General features: G+C 43.6%; 1 protein-coding gene across 8 annotated transcripts in view; it reads left to right on the top strand.

Annotated features, from left to right (window-relative positions):
- The window catches only part of KIF13A (kinesin family member 13A), a 228,120-nt gene that overhangs the window by 162,576 nt on the left and 48,924 nt on the right, over positions 1-16,620 (top strand). For all 8 annotated transcript variants that reach the window (XR_008680762.2, XM_019029938.4, XM_055390677.2 and 5 more), the window contains exons 17-18: positions 7,708-7,921; positions 16,007-16,169. Coding sequence is in view for 7 of the 8 variants with exons in the window: in XM_019029938.4 (XP_018885483.2) it covers positions 7,708-7,921; positions 16,007-16,169 (377 nt within the window). In the remaining variant the exon portion in view is untranslated. The remainder of the gene's footprint in view (positions 1-7,707; positions 7,922-16,006; positions 16,170-16,620) is intronic.

Genomic DNA, 16,620 nt, shown 5'->3' with positions numbered 1-16,620 from the left:
GATCTTGGGGCACCTGAGGTTCCCTAACTTGAACGAGGGTGGACCTCCAGTGCCCTGAGGGCCCTAAGACAGGCAGCCTCTACCTGACAGGGGGCTTGAAGAGCATTTTGGTGTTTTTTTTTGTTGTTTGTTTTTTTTTTTTTGAGACGGAGTCTCTCTCTGTCGCCCAGGCTGGAGTGCAGTGGCACCATCTCGGTTCGCTGCAAGCTCCACCTCCCAGGTTCACGCCGTTCTCCTGCCTCAGCCTCCCAAGTAGCTGGGACCACAGGCGCCCGCCACCACACCTGGCTAATTTTTTTGTATTTTTAGTAGAGACGGGATTTCACCGTGTTAAGCCAGGATGGTCTCAATCTCCCGACCTCGTGATCCGCCTGTCTTGGCCTCCCAAAGTGCTGGGATTACAGGCATGAGCCACCACGCCCAGCCGAGCATTTTGTTTTTCACAGTTGAGCTCTTCCCTTAAACATTGGCTTTCTCACTTTACTCTTTGAGCCTATCTGGGAAGAATTTGAGCATAGAGAATTGTGGCATATGTGCTGCCAAGGCAAGCACATGGTGAGAGAATTATCAGATCTCTAGCATATCAAATTGGGGATTCTGTTGCAGGAATAAAGCTTTCGGCCTTTTCATTGATTTCTGTTTATGAAGTTTTTGCCTAGGGGGCCTCTTTTTTTAATTATAAAAATGAAATATAGGGCCAGGTGTGGTGGCTCATGCCTGTAAATCGCAGCACTTTGGGAGGCCCAGGTGGGCAGATCACCTGAGGTCAGGAGTTTGAGACTAGCCTGACCAGCATGGCAAAACCCCATATCTCCAAAAAATACAAAAGTTAGCCAGGCATGATGGCACATGGCTGTAATCCCAGCTACTCGGAAGGCTGAGGCAGGAGAATTGCTTGAACCCAGGAGGCAGAGGTTGAGCCAAGATCGCATCACTGCACTCCAGCCTGGGCGACAGAATGAGACTCCTTATCAAAAAAAAAAAAAAGAAATTTAAATTAAACGCCAGGCATGGTGGCTCACATCTATAATCCCAGCACTTTGGGAGGCCGAGACGGGAAGATAGCTTGAGGCCAGGACTTGGAGACCAGCCTGGGCAACATAGTGAAACCCCATCTCTACTAAAAATACAGAAATTAGCCAGGCATGGTGGTTTGCACCTGTAATCCCAGCACTTTGGGAGGCTGAGGCAGGCAGATTACTTGAGGCCAGGAGTTCGAGACCAGCCTGGCTAACGTGGTGAAACCCTGTCTCTACTAAAAATACAAAAATTAGCCAGGTGTGGTGGTGCATGCCTGAAATCCTAGTTACTCGGGAGGCCGGAGCACGAGAATCACTTGAACCTGAGAGGCGGAGGTTGCAGTGAGCCAAGATCACACGACTACACTCCAGGCTGAGCAACAGAGCGAGAGTCTGTTTCAAAAAAAGAAAGGAAAGAAAGGAAGGAAGGAAGGAAAAAGAGAGGGAGGAAGGCAGGGAGGGGGAAGTGGGGGGCGGGGAGAGAGAGAGAGAGAAAGCCAGCCAGCCAGACTGTGAAAAACAAGTGTAATGTATTTATATAAAGAGTATAGAGGCCAGGCACGGTGGCTAATGCCTGTAATCCCAGCACTTTGGGAGGCTGAGGCAGGTGGCTCACCTGCAAGACCAGCCTGGCCAACATGGTGAAACCCCGCCTTTACTAAAAATTAAAAAATAAAAATTTAGCCAGGCATGGTGGCAGGTGCCTGTAATCCCAGCTACCCAGGAAGCTGAGGCAGGAGAATCGCTTGAACCCGGGAGGTGGAGGTTGCAGTGATCCGAGATGGTGCCATTGCACTCCAGCCTGGGCAATAAGAGCGAAACTCTGTCTCCAAAAAAAAAAAAAAAAAAGTATAGAACCATGAAGAAAAAAGTAGGAAAAAACAACTTTATGAGAAAGTTTGGCAATTTCTATCTTTAAACAGTAAGAGTAGAGTGTTAAGATTAGCCACTGGGGCTTTTGGCCCTGCAGTGCAGGGTGGACCATAGCTAGGAATCAAGATTCATTCCACTCTGCTACTTCCCCACCAATTGGGAGGAATCCCAGAGACATTTCGAAGTGACGTTCAGACATCAGAATCACATTAATGGGTTATTTAACAACCTAACTGAGCAACAAGTCTGCTGTGAGTGATCTTTTGGAAGCCTGAGTGGATATAGGGTGTTCAGGAGGATGTAGACTCCAAACTCCAGGTGGAGGAACTCCCATTGGAGACAACTCATTGCTTCAGTGGACGTTACAGAATCTAGACATCTCTAGTCGCTAACTCTGCAGAGTTTACAGGTGGTATCAGTTTAATCATTTAGCCCTCCGAGATCACAGGTTCCTTATTTTAATCAATTACTACCTTCTTATATATAAATTAACTCCTTCAATAATCAATGAGTATTTAGTAAGCATTTGTTAATTCCTCTGATCCTCTCAGCCAAACCAATTGGAGTCATCAGTGGCCTGGTGCACAGTGTTAACATGAGTTATTCTTTTGTATCCCAGATCAGGCCTTGCTCTCCAGTGTTGATTTTGTCCATATTGAAGTCATATTTATGGCTGGGTGCAGTGGCTCATGCTTGTAATCTCAGCACTTTGGGAGGCTGAGGTGGACGGATCACTTGAGGTCAGGAGTTCGAGATCACCCTAGCCAACATGGTGAATCCCAGTCTGTCTTAAAAATACAAAAATTTAGCCAGGTGTAGTGATGAGTGCCTGTAGTCTCAGCTATTCAGGAGGCTGAGACAGGAGCACCACCTGAACCTGGGAGGTGGAGGCCGCAGTTAGAGCTGAGATCGCACCATTGCACTTCAACCTGGGTGACAGAGCAAGACTTCATCACAAAAAAAAAAAAAAAAAAAAAAGAAGTCATGTTTCCCCCTACCCCATCCTTTACCCAGTTCCAGTGGAGCTTCCCTTTGGGGCATACACACAGTCTCTGATGCAAGTGCTGATGTGCTGGTGGCTGGACGGTGTTCACTGTGATTCCCCTCTACTGCTAGGTGGCTTCCCGATAATAAGCCTGTCTGCCTGGTGGTCATCCCCTTGGTGGTCTTATTTGAAGATCCTCTTTCCTCTCATGTGGTTTCAGACGAAGCTCCTCCACAAACACTGGGATAAAGGTTTTTAACTGATTGGCATTGGCATGAGGGAGCTTGGCTGGTTTTTAGCAGTGCTGCTGATTGATGCTCATGCTCCATGCTTTGGCAAAAATCTAACTAACATGATTGGGAAGAAGCTGGAGTTTTCTGGCTGATGAAGGTGTTCTGTATTCTTCATTGAGGAATGTTCCTTTTCAATTATGAACACCCCACCCCCAACACACACACACACACACACACACACACACACACACACACACACACACACACACACACACACACACACACACATGTCCCAATTCCATTTGCCTCCCAGATTTTGGTTAAACTCTAACAGCAGCTATTCTGTATGTGTGCAACAGCACTGAAAAGTATTATTGGTTATTACTGCTGTTATTGATGGCTTTGTTGCTGTTGACAGCAGAGCAGTTCAGGTCAGTAGTATTTCCAGATATATATTCACCTACAGTATCCCAGTAATAGGTAAGATTAATGTATTTTTCAGTTTCTAGAGTAAATACTGATCTAAAACCCAATTCATTTGAATTAAAAGTAGAAAGAAACCTAGTATTTGTGGACAATAATGCCTTCTTCCCAAGGGTTTGAAATAGGAATCAGACAAAATAAGAATCATCTCTTTTTTCAGTGTCAATGGCAGCTCTAAAGAAAGTGCAACTTTGCCAAGCGCAATGGTTCTCTCCTGTAATCCCAGCTCTTTGGGAAGCCAAAGTGGGAGGATTGCTTGAGGCCAGGAGTTCGAGACCAGCCTGGGCAACATAGTGAGGCTTCATCTCTACAAAACATTTTAAAAATAAAGAACAATTAAGGGGCTGACAAAGGGTCATGCATAGTGCCAGTTTGTGCCATCTAGGATCAGATAGTTCTTTTTTTCTCCAAAGATCTATTTCCCCTCAATTCAGTTTTTTAGACATTTTGGTGTTAATTAATTCTAATTCTCTTTCTTATATAAATACCCCGCTACCAGCACCACTACCACCGCCATTTTTCTTTTCCATTCTTGGGATGATGGGTCGGTTTGAGCTCATTGCATAGTTACCTACTAAGTAAAGAAGAAACTGATGAGGACGAGAAAGTGCTATGCCCAAAGTAAACGTGGTCCTTTCTTTTTTCCTAAAATACTTACTTCTTTGAGATCTTGGCTTTGGGCACCTGGCTCACTATTTAAAACAGTTCATTCAAGAGAAGGAAAATGATAGAAAAAATAAACCTGTGGACAATCTCTTGATATTTGGTTGGTATTTTGAGAAAGGGCTGAATAATCTTTGGCTTCTGTCCTGGGCCACATCATAGAGTCAGATTGACTTGCTGATTTGGATGGTCTGTTTTAAAATATGCTGTGTGTGGAGTAAAGACTTGAAACTGGTTAATTGATTTGAAAAGAAAATGTCATCAAAGTTGTCCGTGAGAAAGCTGTTTGCAGACTAATGTTAGGGATCAGAGGCGAAACAAAAACCCAGCCCCTAGACCTCCACCATAGCTGTGTGTGGTGAGGGCGGATCTGGGAGTTCGGGAATGGGGCTTACAAGACTCTACTGTGGGAGTCTCAGAGGAAGGACGGATTGAGTTGCTCTGTCTTCTGTATTTGCACTTCAATTTGTGGCCACTCATCACGCCTAGTGAGTAGTGGTAGTGCTGTGTCATGACAGCCGCTGGTGCAGTTTCAAATAGCCTCACTCACGTGGCCTGTGTCAGCATGGAACCTTGGGGTGAGATCCCCTCTGCCTCAGTCATTTGGGATCATGTGTGTTTCTGCACTACTGACTAACAATGGAAATGTGGATTATATATCTTATTCAGTATCTCGTAGCAAAAACCCTATAATGCAGTTTTATAAAACGGTGTGTTTTCCAGCTTCTCTGGAAAAGATTTATAAACACTGTTAGGACAGTTGGGCTCCATCTAAATTTAAATGGATGGCAAGTACTGTAGCACCCTGTCCTTTCTTTTTTAAACCCAGAGCCTATATACTGTTTGAGAAATATGTGTATATATTTTTTTAATTCTGAAAGAACTTTTCTTCTCTAGAGCTTACATTTAAAATGTCTTCAGATGCCCTCAAAAAAATTTTACCATATTTCTTATTTTTTTTAGAAGTTATAGGAGTTTGTCAGAAATTCTGATGCTTAGGAATACATAGGTTGTTATTATATAGATAGTGTTTTACCCACCCAGGATCTATGTTTGCATAAGATTTTTTGTTTGTTTTTTGGTTTGGGTTTTTTCCCCCAGTTTATATTCTTTTCTTTCTTTTTTTGAGATGGAGTCTCACTCTGTTGCCCAGGCTGGAGTGCAGTGGCACGATCTCAGCTCTCTACAACCTCCGCCTCTGGGTTCAAGCAATTCTCCTGCCTCAGCCTCCCAAGTATCTGGGACTACAGGCACATGCCACCACGCCTGACTAGTTTTTGTGTTTTTAGTAGAGATAGGGTCTCATCACGTTGGCCAGGCAGATCTCGAACTCCTGACCTCAAGTGATCGCCCACCTCAGCTTCCCGAAATGCTGGGATTACAGGCGTGAGCCACCACGCCTGGCCCCCAGTTTATTTTCCATCAGCTTTTTAAGTGATATATTTTAGGTCATGAGGTCAGGAGATTGAGACCATCCTGGCTAACACGGTGAAACCCCATCTCTACTAAAAATACAAAAAATTAGCCTGGAGTGGTGGTGGGCGCCTGTAGTCCCAGCTACTGGGGAGGCCAAGGCAGGAGAATGGCTTGAACCTGGGAGGTGGAGCTTGCAGTGAGCCGAGATCGCACCACTGCACTCCAGCCCGGGCAACAGAGCGAAACTCCGTCTCAAAAAAAAAAAAAAAAGTGATATATTTTAGGGACTCATGTCAGGACTCTACAAAGAAAACTATTTTGCTTCTTTGAAAACATGCTGAATTTTAGAATTTTATATCAATAAAACAGTATCTTTTTCAAAAGTATCACTCTTTCACAGAATACTAATTGTAAGCAAAACATTGGGGGTAAGAGTACCACATCAGTTTATTACCAAGTGAATGTCCTACCCCAGCCAATTAGTTAGTTATCTGAGTTCAAAACCTGACCCTGTCACTTTGTAGCTACGTGATGTAGATCAGCTGTTTAGCCTTTTTGAGCCCCAGTTTCCTCATTTTTAAAATCGGGATGATAACCACACTTAGGCTTGTTGCAAAGCTTTCATGAAGTGATGCATGCAAAGCAGATAGAACCTCTACTTGCGATGTAGCCAGGAGCTAGTAGAGTTATTGTTGCCATTGTGGTTGTCATTTTTATTAAAATAACTCATCTATACTGAGCTTTTCTTGTGATTTTAAAAAAATTGATTCTTTATGTTTTGAATTATTTAACTTTATTTTTTGAAGCTAACATGCTATCTTTTTCTCTTAATGCTAATATGGAAAATTATTACAATTTACATGTGTATTTTACAAGTTGATAGGGTATCTTGGAAAAACCAGTCAATAGCAATCATCAGGTAATATAAAAATTCCTCCTGAGTCACTTTAATTTTCAGCTTCTTTTCTGGAAATTAAACTGAGTGCCGGTGTGTGGGAATACAGCACAAATGGCACTGAATAGCAGGCAAATGTGTGAATGTACAAGGAGAAAATCATGTCCCAGGCTGGTCTGAGAATGCATCTCTCAGTCCAATATAGTTCTGGGAAATATTAACTGTGATCATGATTTTCTTGTTCTACTATTGAGATTGTCTAACATTCTCCTTCCCTACACTGTCCTCACTTAGTGATGTCAGTAACTTTCTCCTTTTGTACATGTGACCCAGAGCCTTGATCTTTCTCCACAGTATCCAGCTCATTGGTCATTACCAAGTTGATGTCCTGCCCAGACCATTAGGATTTACCTATACCACAACCATCACGGTAGCTCACTGGAGCAAGATCTGTTAGTACATCTATACCTTTTCACCCATGTGCATGGTGGTGAGCTCTGTGTCTGTACACGTGAGATGTTAGAAACAGGTTTTTATTATTTTTGCAAGTGAATTGTCCTTTTAGATACTAGTCTGAGAAATTGCCAGACCATATCCTTAAGCAATATTTTCAAACATGTGCTGTGATCTGTAAGTTTCCTCCCACTTAGAGAAATTCAATAGTAATAGGATTTGTGGTGAAAGTCATAAATCTTTGTCGTATACCAAAACTGATATTAAGTGGACATAGAAATGAATTACCACAAAGAAAGATCAAATCTTACGTGCTTCTGTGTTTGGAATTGTCCTAGATTTCGTGAAGTTTTTCTTCCCAGTGGATAAGATCACATTCCTCTCTCTTCCCCCATCTGCTGGTAGTAGGTTAATGATTTATCTAAATGTTAGGATGAGCTCATCAAATTGAAGAAAGTAACATAGAGGATGTGGAGAATGTATACTTATAAAGGGCATTTATCTGCAATGTCTGTAACAAGGAATTTGAGAGGATTTCCCTGATGTGGCCCCTCAGGCCTCTCACAAAAAGCATATTGACTGGCTAGATTCCTTGCTAGAGGAAGCCCCCCACAGGCTGCAGTGCCTGGCGTGAATGCTTGTTTTAGCCGCCACTAAGACACCTTGCCTTGTCTCTTGGCTCGCTAGACCCAGTTCAAAATGTGGTTCAGGTCCTGGAGAAACAATACCTAGAAGAAAAGAGAAGTGCCCTAGAGGAGCAGCGGCTCATGTATGAGCGGGAACTGGAGCAACTCCGCCAGCAGCTCTCCCCCGACAGGCAGCCACAGAGCAGCGGCCCCGACCGCCTGGCCTACAGCAGCCAGACAGCACAGCAGAAGGTGACCCAGTGGGCAGAAGAGAGGTAAGAACTGCAGCGCGGGCAGCCCAGAGTCAAGGCCCCAAGGCCGTGGGTCTTTGAGGGAGGGGTTTTTGAGACATGTCGGGGACAAACCTAGCAACAAGAGAACTCTTAATTCCATACGTGATATTGCCAATTAGCTTTTCCTTTCACAAATATTGTCCACCCTAAGTATGTTTACGATAATGTTAGCTGTTAAAGACCCCTCCTACCCCCAAACCCTTTACCCTTCAATAAAAATGGTGCCAAGTTGCAAGGGTTAGACAGGTATGTATTGAAATTTAGAAAGTTTGAATAATTTCTTTAACACAAAAGCATTTTTTTCTTATTTCTCATACTTTTGAATCTATTTAAATACAACTTCAGTGCTGATTAATCTACTAAATGTGAAAGTTTAAGATTTATAGCTGGGTGCAGTGGCTCACACCTGTAATCCTAGCACTTGGGGAGGCTGAGGCGGGAGGATCACTTAAGCCCAGGAGTTTGAATCCAGCCCAGGCAACATAGTGAGACCTTGTCTCTACAAAAAGTAAAAATTACCCAGGCGTGGTGGTGCATGCCTATAAGGTCACTGGGAGGATCGCTTGAGCCCAGGAGTTTAAGACCAGCCTGAGCAACACAACAAGACCTTGTCTCTACAAAAAATAAAAAATTAGCCAGGCATGGTAGCTGGTGCCTATAATCCCAGCTACTTGGGAGGCTAAGGAGGGAGGGTCACTTGAGCCCCAGAGATCAAGGCTTTAGTGAGCTGCGATCATGCCACCACACTCCAGCCTGGGTGACAGAAAGAACCTGACCTGACTCAGGCCAGGTGCGGTGGCTCAGGCCTGTAATCCCAGCACTTTGGGAGGCCAAGGCAGGCGGATTGCCTGAGGTCAGGAGTTCCAGACCAGCCTGGCCAACATGGTGAAACCCTGTCTCTACTAAAAATACAGAAAAAAAAGAAAAAATAGCAGCGCATGGTGGCAGGCGCCTGTAATCCCAGCTACTTGGGAGGCTGAGGCAGGAGAATCGCTTGAACCCAGGAGGCGATGGTTACAGTAAGCCAAGATCGCGCCATTGCACTCCGGCCTGGGTGACAAGAGTGAGACTTTGTCTCAAAAAAAAAAAAAAAATAACCTGACTAAAAGAAAAGATTTATGACTTTAAAATACTTATATCAGAACTCTCAAAGGGGAGAGTGGTGGAGTGTGGGTGGCAAGCCACCCAGGTGCCAAGGCAAGAGACCAAGGGCACAAGCTGTTCCAGTATAATAAAGATAATATATAGAATAAGAATAGTTATACTAGAAATAGATTATAGATATGATTATATATGAATATCATTAATCATTAGTTTGTAGCATTACTCTTTATTCCAATATTATAATAATCTTTGTTCTACAGTTATCACCTGGGAAAAACCAGCCATACAGAGATAGGAGCTGAAGGGACACGGTGAGAAGTGACCAGAAGACAAGAGTGTAAGCCCTCTGTTACGCCCAAACAGGGCCACTAGAGGGCTCCCTGGTCTAGTGGTAAGGCCAGTGCCTGAGAAGGCGCCCATTACCTAGCGGGCCTTGGTCTAGCAGTAGCGTCAGTGCCTGGGGAAGGCACTGGTTACTTAGCAGACTGAGAAAGGGAGTCTCCCTTTTCCCGGGGGAGTTAGAGAAGACTCTGCTCCACCACCTCTTGTGGAAGGCCTGACATGAGTCAGGCCCGCCCGCAGCCATCCGGAGGCCTAACCGTCTCCCTGTGATGCTGTGCTTCAGTGGTCACTCTCCTGGTCTGCTTTCATGTTCCACCCTGTACGCCTGGCTCTGCCTTCTAGATAGCAGTAACAGGATTAGTGAAAGTACTTAAAGTCTTTGAAATACATAGAAGAGATAATGGTGTAAGCTGTCCTCTCTCTGTCTCCGCCTTGGCTGCCAAACAGGGAAGGGACCCTTGTCCAGTGGACACATGACTTGTGTGACCTTCCTGTCATTGGTGATGGCTCACACTCTTTCCCCTGCCCCCTTTTCTTGTATCCAATAAATAACAGTGCAGCCAGGCATTCGGGGCCACTACCGGTCTCTGCGTCTAGGTGGTAGTGGTCCCCCGGGCCCAGCTGTCTTTTCTTCTGTCTCTTTGTCTTGTGTCTTTATTTCTACGATCTCTCATCTCCACACACGAGGAGAAAAATCCACAGACCCAGTAGGGCTGGACCCTACAGTGGAGGAAATGGTAATAATAATAATCACCACTACCATAATAAGGACACTAGGCTATTGAAGACTTCGGTTGTGTTCTTGCCATAGTCCAGTCTTTTATTTAACATCCCAGCAGCAGTATACCATAGGAACTATTATCCCTGTCTTATAGGTCAGGCAATCAGTTTAAATATCCTGCCTTAATCAACCATCTAGGAAGTGAAAAAAACAGAGTTTGAACCCAGGTCTCTCTGCAGTCTCCCAATAACACCTGTGTTATGATAATAATTAATAGTACTAATAAAGGCAACACCTGGCTGGACGCGGTGGCTCACGCCTATAATCCCAGCACTTTGGGAGGCCGAGGCGGGTGGATCATGAGGTCAGGAGTTCAAGACCAGCCTGGCCAAGATGGTGAAACCCCGTCTCTACTAAAAATACAAAAATAAGCCAGGTGCGGTGGTGGGCACCTATAATCCCAGCTACTCGGGAGGTTGAGGCAGAAGAATTGCTTGAACCCGGGAGGCAGAGGTTGCAGTGATCTGAGATCACTCCACTGCACTCTAGCCTGGGTGACAGAGCAAGACTGTCTCAAAAAAAAGCCGGGCACAGTAGCTCATGCCTGTAATCCCAGCACTTTGGGAGGCCAAGGCGGGCGGATCACGAGGTCAGGAGATCAAGACCATCCTGGCTAACAAGGTGAAACCCCATCTCTACTAAAAATACAAAAATTAGCCGGGCGTGGTGGCGGGTGCCTATAGTCCCAGCTACTCGGGGGACTGAGGCAGGAGAATGGCGTGAACCTGGGAGGCGGAGCTTGCAGTGAGCTGAGATCATGCCACTGCACTCCAGCCTGGGCAACAGAGCAAGACTCCATCTCAAAAAAAAAAAAAAAAAAAAAGCAGCACCTTACATCTATAGACCATTTATACCATGTACCAGGTACTAATTGCTGTTCCTGTATTCCTCTAATCCTCACAACTGCTACTGCCTTTACACAGAAGGAAACTCAGGCTGAGAGGTTAAATGATTTACCCAGATGGTCAGTTAGCTGGTAAGTTGGGCGATGGGATCAGAGCCGTGGCATTCTGACTCTAGAGCTCTTCCTGTAACTCACACACACACTGCAGCTCTCACTAGCAATGAGATGCAGAACACAGGCCACACCCGGGGAAGGTGACTCCCAAGAGGAGAAAAGGGAAACCTGCCCTGCAGCGCAAGGCTCGCAGCAGTCACGCACTTGTTAATGTTAAATAAAGAGAAGAGAGTCAATTATATTTTCCCCAGGAGCTACCTGCTCATCTGTCTGGATACTGAAATAGGAAGATTTATCATACTTATATTACTCTTTTTTCTGAGATGGAGTTTCACTCTTCTTGCCCAGGCTAGAGTACAAGGCTGGAGTGCAATGGCATGATATCCGCTCACTGCAACCTCCATCTCCCAGGTTCAAGCGATTCTCCTACCTCTGCCTCCCAAGTAGCTGGGATTACAGGTGCCCACCACCGTACCTGGCTAATTTTTGTATTTTTAGTAGAGATGAGGTTTCACCATGTTGGCCAGGCTGGTCTCGAACCCCTGACCTCAGGTGATCCGCCCACCTCAGCCTCCCAAAGTGCTGGGATTATAGGCGTGAGCCACTGCACCAGATGTTATGTTACTTTTTATACTTTATTGTACCTGGAAGAAACAGACAAAAGTTATCAGATGGTCCTTTTTCTGAAGAGCTGCCTTTTACACATTTGCTATGAGCTGGTGGCTTTACGCCAAGCAACAGCTAGCTGTTGAGGGTAACTGATATAATTGTACCCATTGATATCCTTTCTATTTACTAAACAATATAAAAGATAAAAGCAAAAGTGTCTTCAAAAGAAGACATACATGTGGCCAACAAAGCATATTAAAAAGTGTTCATTATCACCAATGATTAGGGAAATGCAAATCAAAACCACAATGAGATACCATCTCACACCAGTCAGAATGGCTATTATTAAAAAGTCAAAAAATAACAGATTCTGGCAAAGTTGCGAAGAAGAGGAAACCCTTATACACTGTTGGTGAGAGTGTAAATTAATTCAATCATTGTGGAAGGCAATGCAGCATTTTTTTAAAGAGCTAAAAACAGAACTATCATTTCACCCAGCCATCTCACTATTGGGTATGTACCCAAAGAAATATAAGTTGTTCTACCATAAAGACACATGCACATGTATATTCATTGCAGTGCTGTTCACAATAGGAAAGACATGGAATCAACCTAAATGTCCAATGATAGACTGGATAAAGAAAACGTGGTACATGTACACCATGGAATACTATGCAGCCATGAGAAACAGCAAGATCGTGTCCTTTGCAGGAACATGGATGGAACTGGCGGCCATCATTCTTAGAAAACGAATGCAGGAACAGAAAACCAGATACCGTGTGTTCTCACTAATAAGTGAGAGCTAAATCATGGGAACTGATGGACAGAAAGAGGGGAACAACAGACACTGGGGCCTGTGGGAGGAGGAGGGAGAGGCTCAGGAAAAAAAAAAAAAAAAAAACCTGCCAAGTACTATGCTTACTACCCGGGTAATGAAGTAATCCATACATCAAACCCCTTAGTCATGAGTTTACCTGTATAACAAACCTGTGCATGTACCCCTGAACCTAAAATAAGTCAAAATATTTAAATTTTAAAAAACAAAAGTATCTGATAAAGAAGGTGGTTTGCTTTTAACCATAGTGTTTTTCAGTTAAATAGTTAAAAATATTTTTTTGATTTCCCTTAATTCCAGATTGATTTTCTTTGGGGCTTAAATTCTTAAAAGAAAGGAAAAGTGTAGAAGTCGGGTACAGTGGCACATGCCTATAGTCTCAGCTACTCCAGAGGCTGAGGCAGGAGGATCCACCTGAGCCCAGGAGTTTCAAGCTGTAGTGCACCGTGATCATGCCTCTGAATAGCCACTGCACTGCAGCCTGGGCAACATAGGGAGACCCTGTCTCCAAGAAAAAGAGAGAGAGAGAAGGAAAGAAAGAAAAAGGGAGGGAGAGAAAGAAGGAAGGAAGGAAGAAAAAAAAGATGAGATGTTTTGGGAATGTCATTCGAAGATAAGAATAGTTGCATTATTGATTTTGTCAGGTTTCACTGGATAAAAGTAAGATGTCATTAATTGTATGTGGTTATATAAGAAGCTAGAACTCTTACCTAAGTAAATGTTGATGGGTTGTGAAATAATGAAGGACTCTTACCTACATGAATGTTGATGGGTTGAGAATCAAGTAAATTTAAACGCTGGTGAGAATTACAAAGAAAGCCACAGATGTCGTTTATTCTCTTTGTACACTTAGAATGTAGTATGAAACAAGATATAAATTTGTGGAAAAATTAAATCATAGAACATTAAAGAACAGTTTCAACAATAGGAAACGTTAGGATTATATATTAATAGTTATTAGGTTGTTTTCTATTTCCTACCCTGGAAAATGAGTTGCAAGGGACAGGGAATCCTTTGAAGTATCCCTAGTGCCTAGAATGATGTGGTCACCTGGTAGGTATTTAGTAAATATTGTGTGCATTGATTGTGTGAATGTATTGAAGTGAAAAGCATGTAATCGCTAAGTGGACAGACAGCACAGTAAGCTTGTTGGTTGTTCAGTGGAAGATGAGACTTAATGAAGCTGAGTCTTCTACAGAGGTTTTCAGGGAGAAGGATTGATTTCAAGTGCATTTGAGAGGTAGAGTTTGACCAGCAGAGAGAAAGTAAGAAGGACATTTTGGGTGGGCAGATTGGCATGAACAGATGAGAAGCAATGGAAGAGAATTAAGATGTATTTGGGAGACTGCAAAAGAACTGTTTCGTGTAGTCTAGAACAGGGGTCCCCAATCCCCAGACCATAAACTGGTACAGGTCCGTGGCCTGTTAGGAACCAGGCTGCACAGCAGGAGGTGAATAGTGGGCCAGCAAGCGAAGCTTCACCTGTGTCTACAGCTGCTCCCCATCGCTTGCATTACTGCCTGAGCTCCACCTCCTGTCAGATCAGCAGTGGCATTAGATTCTCATAGGAACACAAACCCTATTATGAACTGTACATGCGAGAGATCTAGGTTGCATGTTCCTTATAAGAGTCTGAAGCCTGATGATCTATCACTGTCTACCAACACCCCCAGATGGAACTGTCTAGTTGTAGGAAAACAAGCTCAGGGCTCCCACTGATTCTACATTATGGTGAGCTGTATCATTATGTCATTGTCTATTACAATATAATAATAGAAATAAAGTGCACAATAAATGTAATGCACTTGAGTCATCCCAAAACTCTCCCTTTCCCCAACCTCGGTCCATGGAAAAGTTGTCTTCCATGTAACTAGTCCCTGATGCCAAAAAGGTTGGGGACCGCTGGTGTAGAAGGTGATTTATGGAAGAGTAGAGAAAATTAAGTTCAAAACCATTAGGCAGGGGTTGTGGGAGGGTACAGACTTGGAGTTTGGGATTTATTTTATGGGAGAAGAGGAGCCCTGCAAGGCCTTGAGCTGAGGAACGGCCTGAGGAAGGCAGGGCTTGATAAGGACTGTCTTGCAGTGGAGCAAGAAGAGCCTGGGTACTGTGAGATTATTGAGAAGGGTGTAAGGGCCCTGAGCCAGGGATATGATAAAACACAGAGAGACTTAGGAGATGCTTCAAAGGAAGAATCAATAGGCTTATTTTTTGGACATTGTAGAAAAGAGAAGAGACTGAGCCGACTGAACAAATCTAAGCGTGGGTGACTGGAAAAATGGTATCACCTTTTTTCTTTTTTTTTAATAGAGATGAGGTCTTGCTATGTTGCCCAGGCTGGTCTTGAACTCCTGGCCTCAAGTGATCCTCCCACCTCGGCTTCCCAAAGTGTTGAGATTATAGCCGTGAGCCACTGCCCCCAGCTGGTAATATGGTTTTAAGAAACTGTTTTGTTTACCTTAGCATCCTCACAGCATGCGTCTTCTGTCATTTCTAAGGTGACGATTGAGGAGTAGAGATTTAGATGCTTTGAGCTCATTATTTTTCTATGATGTAAGAGTTTCCTGCGGCGTATAAATGGTGGAAAAGAGAAGTTATATATGGCACAGAGCAATTGCTAGATGGAGTGACTTTAGAACCCAGATTCAAATGTGAAATCCAGAAGCACTCTTTTCTTTATTCAGTGGGTCTTTTTTGAATATCCTACGATGGGTCATGCACTTGGCCAGGAGCTAGGGTGGTGCAAGCAAAAAAAGACATGGTCCCTCCCTTGGGGCAACCTAACAGCCTAGTAGGAGACAGATATTAAACAAATAAAATTATACGAGTAAAAATGAAAAGTTCTAACTGTGGCAAATGCTATGGAGGCTAAAGGCATGGGGCTGAGAGAACATATAAGAGGGTTTTGACCAATCTGGGATATTAGAGAAGCTTTTTATCAGCAAGTAATGTACAGAGAGTTGAAACGAAGAATTCCTGCTACTGCAGAACTACCTTACCATCGCATGCCTTTTGCCAACTGCAGAAGTCATGAAAAATAATTTATTCTCCTAACTCCAGGTTTCTCTCATCTGCCAACCCCTCCCTGCCCCACCACCCTCCCTCAGCACACACAAGTCATAATCATCGTTTGTTTTTCCCAAAGATTCCTGTACTGGTTTTTTGCATCCTCATATCACAATCTGATCGTTTTCACGTGTTACATAATTTAAAACGTGGTTTTCAGTTAAGTCGCTCAACAATTTGCTCCCCATCAGTAGTTCTCAACAGATAGCCCATCTGTGGGCAGGAGGGAAGGATGAGAGGTAGTTTGGTAAAATAGTTTGAAAAATACTGCCCGAGAGGAGTTTTCTCCCATTTTCTAATAAGATGCTCACTTAGAAACGGGATTGCAGTTTTCTTTTAGATTTTCTCGTTCCCTTTTCTATGACACTGCAGGGATGAACTCTTCCGACAAAGCCTGGCAAAACTGCGAGAGCAGCTAGTTAAAGCTAACACCTTGGTGAGGGAAGCAAACTTCCTGGCTGAGGAAATGAGCAAACTCACCGATTACCAAGTGACTCTTCAGATCCCTGCTGCAAACCTCAGTGCCAATAGGAAGGTAAGAATGTCCTTCAAGTGAGGGGGCAAGATGCACAATAGTAAATATTGTAAAATAGGATCTAAAACTGAAACCCCAGAAACATGCCTGAGGAGATCCTGATATCAGCCAGAGATGTTTATTTTTTTCAAGACATTCTTTATATACCTCATTGGATAAGAATGCTATTTAAATGATGTTCTTAGATATGTAATAAGCAGAATACACAAAATTGTAGTGGCTGAAGGACTTCCTAATTTATATGCCTTCTTTAAAACAATAAAACTGGAAACATGTATTTTGCCTGCTTTTTTTTGCATGTAAATGCCCCTTTCTGAAATGGGGGAATACATGTAGGCTATAGTACCTGGGGTTTTTGTTTGTTTGTTTGTTTGTTTGTTTGTTTTTAGACTGAGTCTTGCTCTGTCACCCAGGCTGGAGTGCAATGGCATGATCTCAGCTCACTGCAATC

Source organism: Gorilla gorilla, chromosome 5, assembly GCF_029281585.2.
Source record: "Gorilla gorilla gorilla isolate KB3781 chromosome 5, NHGRI_mGorGor1-v2.1_pri, whole genome shotgun sequence".
NCBI lineage: Eukaryota > Metazoa > Chordata > Mammalia > Primates > Hominidae > Gorilla > Gorilla gorilla.
This window is presented reverse-complemented; position numbering and strand designations above follow the sequence as displayed.